General features: G+C 38.9%; 2 protein-coding genes across 2 annotated transcripts in view; both read right to left on the reverse strand.

Moving 5' to 3' along the window:
* Positions 1-79: 79 nt before the first annotated feature.
* Positions 80-4881, reverse strand: LOC116025559 (probable cellulose synthase A catalytic subunit 3 [UDP-forming]). The gene is made up of 12 exons (XM_031266828.1): positions 4793-4881; positions 4021-4625; positions 3729-3924; positions 3387-3648; positions 3037-3303; positions 2599-2944; positions 2368-2505; positions 2177-2290; positions 1864-2067; positions 1505-1775; positions 1226-1419; positions 80-1083 (listed from the first exon to the last, which is right to left on the reverse strand). Exons 2-12 carry the CDS (start codon positions 4096-4098, stop codon positions 148-150), a joined length of 3006 nt encoding a protein of 1001 aa, XP_031122688.1. The 5' UTR covers positions 4099-4625; positions 4793-4881; the 3' UTR covers positions 80-147.
* A 35-nt stretch (positions 4882-4916) lies between these two features.
* The window catches only part of LOC116025569 (phosphatidylinositol transfer protein 3), a 9243-nt gene continuing 5836 nt past the window's right edge, over positions 4917-8323 (reverse strand). The window contains exons 2-6 of the mRNA XM_031266839.1: positions 7721-7865; positions 7449-7625; positions 7147-7245; positions 6538-6780; positions 4917-5511 (exon numbers count right to left, since the gene is read on the reverse strand). Of these exons, the coding sequence (XP_031122699.1) occupies positions 5107-5511; positions 6538-6780; positions 7147-7245; positions 7449-7625; positions 7721-7795 (999 nt within the window). The 5' untranslated portion in view covers positions 7796-7865 and the 3' untranslated portion in view covers positions 4917-5106. The remainder of the gene's footprint in view (positions 5512-6537; positions 6781-7146; positions 7246-7448; positions 7626-7720; positions 7866-8323) is intronic.

Here is an 8323-nt window from a genome sequence, read left to right on the forward strand (position 1 = left end):
AAATTAATACTCTTATCCATCATCCAACAGTGATTATTTATATACTTCACAATTCCAAATATCACACGAACACAAGTCATGACTCTTAATTTCTCTATAAATTTTCCAACAACCATTTCATCTTCATTCTGTATACAATTGTGTGTGTCAGTTACAATCTATTCCACAGTCTTCTAACACTGGGCCATCTGACTTGCCCAAAAATGGATCAATTCTAATCCACAGCAGTGAGAATACAGAAGCAAGCAAAATTGACCAGACAACAATGACTGTGGGAGTTCTGTTCTGCCTTCCCATTACACCTTTCAAGAATGGATAGAGATGGGCTATCACCCAGAAACCAAAGAACAGCTTACCAAACAAAGGGCCCCATGAAACATACCCATTTTTAATTGCACCAGAGATCCCAACAGCAACTCCTATGATGTTTATTATCAGTAAAGTGGTTGGGGGGATGAGAATTGTTGTCCATTTGAATGCATAAACCTTTGAGACCTCTTCGTCGCCTCGGGCTTTTGATCCCACAGAGAAGTCTGTGTTAATTCCAGCCAACACTCTCAGCAGAGCTTGAAAGACAGCAAACAGGTGCGCTGAAACGCCCCCGATCACCCAGAATTGCTCGTTCCTCCACCACTCGTCGAGGCCAGCCCCGCTCCAGTTCATTTCCAGAACGCTGGTGGCGAAAATGCAGATGAAGAGAGCCAAGAACCACAAGCTGGCAGCATTGTCCAGCTGAGGAGTAATGAATTCTCCTGTGAGGAAACACACGGCTGGGAGGGTACAGTATGCGACTAGCGGGAGAGATGTGAATGGATATATGGTAGCGTTTATGTACGAGAAACGCTCTAACCATTTCAGGCCGCCTCCATATCCATACCAGATAGGGCAATGCCTGCTCAGGAAGATTTCGGTTGAGCCATGCGCCCATTGGAGGACCTGGTGCAGACCATCTGAGAGATTGATGGGAGCAGATCCTATAAATGCAGGCCTACAAGGCATACAATATATCGATCGCCAGCCATGGCAATGCATTTTGAAGCCTGTCAAGATATCCTCAGTCACTGAACCATATATCCAACCAACCTGGAAGCCCAAAAAGGCCTGTTAAGAGTCTCACATCGAAAAAATAAGAGAGAATATATGAGTTTATAAGGTCATAGATTAGACCAGTAATTGATTGAATTCGTCTTTTAGTGTGGTTTGGCCCATGTGCATTATAGTATACCTCTTTTCCCCATTCTGTTTTCTCTTCATACCCACAGCTTATTACATGAATGGCTTCTCTCAGCAGTGAAGCTGAGCTAGCGCTTCGAAGTGCCCCGCCATTTTCTTGCAATGTAGATGCAATAAAAACATGAGACTGCCCAAATTTCTTTTCTAACTTGTTCTCAGAAATGGAACAGTTTTCAGCCTTGCTTCCTGATCGCCACACGAAATACGAAATCAGTTCTTGGTGGAAATGAATTGAAAATGAAATCTTTTAAAGTTTAAACACAGATGTTACCTTGATAGTTTTCTCCAGATTCCACTAAAGCATATGATTCCATGCCAGAAACCATTGGGCTTGTTTCAACATTAGGCATCTTTTTATTCTTCTTCTTTTCTCCGCGGCCCCAGAACCCACAGCAACACCATTTTAACCAGCAGTTGCACGTCCTAGATTCCGGTTTCTTCTTCTTTGGAGCATCAATGCCATAGAGAGCCTGTCGTCTAAACACACAACCGGTCCCGACATAGATTGGCCCTTGTATGCCATCCAAACCCTTCATGTTAATCTGGGGCACATGACAGCAAATGACACAGTTTATGGTATGGGTAGAAAACAAAAGTCAATTTTGTTGTGTGTTGTGAGGTTACTCATACGTCGAAAAACAGAACATTTCTGTCAGCATATCTGTCAATCCCATCGAACCTGTGAGGGAACTGAACATAGCACACTCTCTTTCTCATCAGTGGATCCATCATGAAACACATCGCCTCCCTCAACGCCTTGCTGTTGTTGATGTAGTGATTGCAGTCCAAATTCAACACGAAAGGCGCATTCGTGAGAACACCAGACACTCTGACCTATCATATCATACAGAAAAGGAAAGCTCAGATGATAAGAAACAAAGATTAAACCGTGCTGTTTAGGTCGGTTTCTTTACATCAGAAAGGATTTTTATGCATAGCTTACCAGAGCATTCATTGCACCGGCTTTTCTATGGTGATTGAATCCAGGTCTCTTTTCTCTGGACACATATACTAACCTTGGTAGTTCATTTCCTTCTCCACTTTGGCCAAGGAAAACCTATAGAAGACCAATGAAAAATTACTAAAGATAGGCAATATATGGAAAAAAAAAGAAAAAGGATGTTATATAGTTACCTGAATCATCCCAGGATGTTCTCTAACATTATTTCCAGGCCAAGAGGTTCCATCCTGCATTCGCCACCCTTCGTCTGGAACTTTTTGAGCCTTCGCCACCAAAGCATTAATCCGGACTTTAAATTCCTCATATTCTCTCTACAAAATTGATAAGAGTTAGAATGAAACACTGCAAGTGCCAGACACAAAAGCAGGCTGAGAATCATGTGATATGAATATATGATATTTCACCTTCATTGATCTTCGCTCTTTGATGAATGCAGTCAAGACTTTATCTCTGAGATAATCGAATTTTTGAGCAAAATATGGCTCAGGAGCCCGAGGCTCAATGTCGAATTTCTTGCAGAAAGGAACCCATTTCTTAGCAAATTCTGACACTTCTGATAATGCTTCGAATGTCAACATGGCAGCACCGTCGTCTGAGACATAGCACGAGACCTTATCAACCGGGTAGTCCACTGCAAGAATGGAGAGAATTGTGTTTGCAGTCATCAATGGTGGTTCTTTCAGTGGATCAACTGTACTCACAAATATATCGACCGAAGAGAGCTGAGATGGCTGGCCTTCACTTTCATACCTAACAGACAGGAAATTAAAGTTTCGAGATTTACATAGTACAAGAACAACAAAAGAATCAGAATTGAAGCTTGATGGTTGATACTAACAGACCTCAAGGATAAGCGGTCGAGGTAAGTCTCCCTATCAACAGGGAGCCATTTTGGGAATTGATCAAGAATCCATGAGAGAGCAAACCAGATTTCACAGATAACACAGGTCAGCCATAAGGCGTATGCATCAATGACAGGATGAGTGATGCGATAGTGGAAGAAGAAGCCAAGAACAATAAGGCGAATGATGATGATCATACGATACGGGTTGATTTGGCTTGATGGAACTGGCAACTTTCTAGATAATGGCTGTCTTCCTTCATCTGACCTGATTAGCAACTCTTACAGATCAAGAATCAAGAAATTTTGTGAGTAAAGGCAATAATTTTGTGAGTCATAGAAGAACTTTACAGTGATAAATCGAGTTCGTCATCTCCATCTCCATCTCCCATCATCTGTAATTTCCCTTGTTTCTGCTTCCAGCTTTCCATCCTCTCCTTCCATGCAACACTTCCATAGCCATAAGCCGTCAAGTCCTTGGAAGGATCCAAGGATATTGATTTCCCTTCATAACATGTCAGAGCCATTGTGGTTTTGCTTAGATCAAAATTGAACTCATTCTCCACATCATCAATGTCATCCTCTTCTTCGTCGCCCTCCACTCTTGGACACCCTATAGGAACAAAAATAGAAAGTCTTTTCATACATCTGTTAGATCAAGTGCTTACTACTACGCCAAAAATGATCTCTCACCTTTGAGACGCTTGTAACGAGTCTTGCATTGAGGGCAGACTTGGCTGCCTTCTTTGCGCTCGTAGTCATAGCAAGTCCTACAGACTGGAAAGGCACACTCATTACAAGCAATGAAGGGATCTCCATCCACACTCAATCCAATTTCATCGCTACATACTTGGCAAATCTGTCTACTTGACTGCTGCAACGGGTTAGCCTACCAGCCATTGAAATTCAAAATCAGAAATTCATTTCATATCCACTGGACAATCACATCTGCATATCAGTGCAGTTAATAATGCTAGAATCTTACAGCATACTCATTTTGAGGAAAAACAATCAGCTCATTCCGCTGGTGAGAGCCTGCAATTAAACCAGCACTAACATCCATGGATAAGAACCACTCCCTTTAGACCTCAGAATTCCCTGGCTGGTACAAAATGTTACTCCATATGCTGTGGTTCACCCTAAAGATTGCAACTTTATCATTTCTTGGGACCTTAACTAAACTTGCTTACACACACACAGAGTAAAGGTGAGGGAGGGTAATGAGAATTGTTATAACTCTCTCCAAAAAGGAAGTGGAGGAGAAGAAGAATCTGGGTTTCTATACTCTAATAATTCTGGGTTTGTCTTTTTCTACATGGTTTCTAAACCTGTAAACTTAAGCTTTACGAAACTATCGTCTGCTGAAGAACTTGTCTTTGTTGGATTAGAAAATTTACAGGCCGGCAGTGAAGGTCTTCATCACCCTCAAGGCCTCAACTGCATGTGCTCAACAGTTACTTTCATGTCTTCATTCTTGACGTTTCTTGGTACTATGAAAAACATTCCTGCCGGATATTTTGGCATATTTTTGATTGACTAGGAAATCGTTACCACTACTAAGAGTGTGTGCTAGTAACCCCGCCTTGTGACCTAAACCAGCAAAAGATTACAAGTTAGTAAGCTAACAATCTCCAGCCTAAATTGTCCATAGTTAACTGACTCAAACCAAGAAGACTAATAGGCCACTCCCATTGGGAGTTGAAACTTGTAACTGGATATTTGGCATATTAAGCCTTGGTAACATCGCAGGCACTCACATTATATGATATTGTTTTTGAAGGAAAGTCTAAAATCTCTCTCTGAATAGTCTTATTTGTCTGGATTTATCTTCTTGGGATATCAGTCGGGGTAAAAGAATAGATCAGAGAACCTTAATCAATGTGGAATTCAAGTTTCCTTGTATTAAAAACAAGGAATTAATTCATGATGTTCTTGTCCTGATAAAACTCTTGTCTGTTTACACAGCTACAACAATTAATTCATTTGCCATGAGAGATTGAGCAATGAGTAGTTAGCAAAACTAGTACCATCAAAGTGATAGCCACAACAACATTTCCTCATCATTTTAAGACTATTTTGTGCCATTATTTCCACTAATGGGAGCTGGGAAAGGTTCACCATCTGAAGCTTCTCCATTGTCATCAACATGAATTGATTTCTCAGCCTTCTTGTTTGAGGCATCGGAATCTGAATCCGAATTCGTCGCCTCTAAAGACGGGACAGCTGGCAATGCTGGTGGAGCGCCTAATCTGGAATTATCTTCGACCATCCAAAACGCTGCCACCTTCTTATCATCCTCCCTCATCCTCTCTGCATACTTGGCGATATCAAAATCTGCACTCTCATTCCCACCAAAGGCAGATTCCAGTTGAGTTGTGTCGAACAAGTCCTCCATTATTTTCTTAGAATTCGGATCATCTGAGTAAACAAAACTGACTTTGTTTGCAGTCTTGGGCTCCAAAAATGGCTTCGCAACCTGCAATAAGTTGATCATAGTTTCTGAGTGAAAGGGAGGATAAGTGTGCATGAGTAGGAATCACAAACTTGCCAAATACAAATGGGTAATGTTGTCATATTCTGAAAGTAAGCAAAATAGTTCCTAGATAAATGCTCATAATTGCAATCCTATTCATGAATAATATTATCACTGGATGTCAACTAGTAAAAAGGTTTAAAGTCGAACCAGTTAGACGAGAACATAATTAGTATACACTTCAAGAAATGGTTAGAATAACTTGTAGTAGATAAGACGTGTGAATGTCTATTAACTCTCAGCATGACTTAGTTGCAGTGTACAGGTGACAACTCAATAAAATATATCACTGCTTCAAAATAAATAAATAATAAGAGAATTATCTATAATATCTCCATAAGCTAAATAAAAAATTCAGCATCATAGGAGAATGAGGCAGAACCACAATGTATCTATGCAAGAGATCTGCAGGAAAAACGCTTTATTGTGATGACTGTATGTCCTTATTTCTGGAATAAATCGATTAAAAACCTGATTCAAGCTAATAATAATAATAATAATTTAAAAAAAAAATCTAAAAAGTACATATTGATAATTATTCTTGAAATTCCTGAGTTTGCATCATATTGCATAGGGCAGCTTGATGAAACTACCAATTCCAATTTCAAAAATGTTTCAATTGTACTAACAATTTATCTAAAGCGTATATTTCCTCATTAGATATTTTCCAGATACCAATTCCACAAACATGCAATTTGGAGACACTGTAAGTCTTATAAAAGTTAGCAGAAAACAACTCTCGCACATTAGTGGCCAGTCCCAGCTTACAACATCGGTGTACTATGCAAGATTGAAGGAAGGACGGCGTAGGCAACCTTACCTCTATTTTTTAAGAGGTGGTTTCCAGGCCACTATAGCAAGCCCAACCTTCGTGAATCGTGAAACTTGAAAACACTAACAAATATGGGAATTCAAGTTGCAATGGCTATGGATTATTATGTAATCTATAGAAGGAATATAATGGAATACCTTCCAAAATGGTTCAAATATTTTTGGTGCATCATAAAGAATAGCTGCTCCAAGCCTTTCAGGATAATGCTCTTGCAAAACATGAGCTGTTTCTTTAGTCACTTTCAAGGAGATGTGTGAAACATTAAAACCATGGAAATCGATCAACCACACCATCTGTTCTTGGTCTTCAGGAAGGTTTATGATAGCATTCTCCATGCAGTACACTAAGTACCTGATTTGGCCTTTAGTTGATTTGGTGTTCTACAGAGATACATCAACTTCAAAAGTTTAGAAAATTCTAGAGGTAATCAGAATGGGAGGAACCTTCAAGGCAAGTACACAAAGGAATTGAATTTAACAAATATTATAGTGAAACAACATAAAATAAAATGTCAATTATTAAAAAAAAAACATGTTTCTCATACTTCTTATTATCCAATATTTATTTAATTTATTTAATTTATTTAATTCAATTAACTTAAATGCAACACCAAGAACAGCTTTCTTCTTATCCTGTAATTTGTTAAGGAAAGAACACACACAGTTCTGGTTTAACTGGTTCAGAGGAAAATAAAAACATAACATGAGGGCAGAAACATGGTTTACAAGCCAACTTTTAGAGCAAACCTGGCATCTGGGTCTCATGACTAGAACTGTTCTTCCATGTTTATCTTTATAATCGGACCTGTAAATTTTTCCAGTTTCAGCCTCAGAGGCAATATCATCCTGCATCACCAAACAGACCAGACCAAGTATGTATTTATCAGTACATGCTTAACTTATAAAGTTACTAAATAAGTGGAACTGAAATGATTGACAGAAGATCCCAAACAAAAGAACATTTTGAAGTCTCAACTAGGTATGAAAAACAAACATCATTTCAAATGAGACAACATTAAGGATAAATAATAGAAAACATTAAGCATTACCCAGCGGATATTTTCTGGCTTGTATTCCAGTCTCCACTTCAGTGTTGCTTTAAGCATCTTAACAGCCTTTTTGACATTCCAGTTTCGTGCCCTTAAATATCTTGATATGGATGCATCTGAACAATACAGAGCTAAATTACCAGACAGTTGCCCAATCAACTTCCTCACTTCATCAATCTGCACGGAAGCGGAAGTAACAAGCTAGCTTGTGTAGCATGACATTATGAATGTCCTTCATATGTATAGAGAGGCCAGTTTATAGTATATGATACCTTTTGCTTCTGTGCTTCTGGGCCCAAAGAATTCTCATAACCATTAGTCAAGGGCTTCTTAGACCCAGTATTCATAGTCGTGCAGGAAATGTGTTCACTTTAAGGTAAAAAGTATTTTGTCTGATCCTGTCTCTCGGGCTTTTTTCTATGGAAGCCAGGTAAGCAAACATTAAACAAACAAAACTCAGTGCAGTTCACCTGGGAAACATCATCTTTAATCACAAAGAACCAACTCATATTAGCATAAACATAAGCATCTCTTTCTATCAGTGAGGCAATTAATGAGATGCCAAAATTCCAGCAGGCATACATTTGAAATTTTTCCATAAATTGTTTTTATGTTGCTCCCCAGACCCTCTTCAATTGCAATTTTACTAAAGATACAAGACAATTTATCAGCTTTTTTCAGCCCGTATTACTTTGTATCTAAGAGTCAATGCAGAGAAAAAAGGTCAGTCTTTTGTCTCTACCCTCTCAGAATCCATTGAAATAGCCATGACAGAATCATCCAATGATATGGATTCTGATTATCCACTCTAGTTCATGAAAGAACAAAAAGATCATCTACATTATTTACAAAAAAAAAAAAAAAAAAAAAAAAAA

This window comes from Ipomoea triloba, chromosome 1, assembly GCF_003576645.1.
Source record: "Ipomoea triloba cultivar NCNSP0323 chromosome 1, ASM357664v1".
NCBI lineage: Eukaryota > Viridiplantae > Streptophyta > Magnoliopsida > Solanales > Convolvulaceae > Ipomoea > Ipomoea triloba.

Bases quoted from the DNA above. Each gene is read 5' to 3' on its own strand.
- LOC116025559 (XM_031266828.1), bottom strand. From the start codon at position 4,098: ATGGATGTTAGTGCTGGTTTAATTGCAGGCTCTCACCAGCGGAATGAG. The intron at 2,068-2,176 runs GTAAGCTATGCA...ATGATATGATAG, and splicing joins CCGGTGCAATGAATGCTCTG to GTCAGAGTGTCTGGTGTTCT. The intron at 1,084-1,225 runs GTATACTATAAT...TTGGGCTTCCAG, and splicing joins AAACAGAATGGGGAAAAGAG to GTTGGTTGGATATATGGTTC.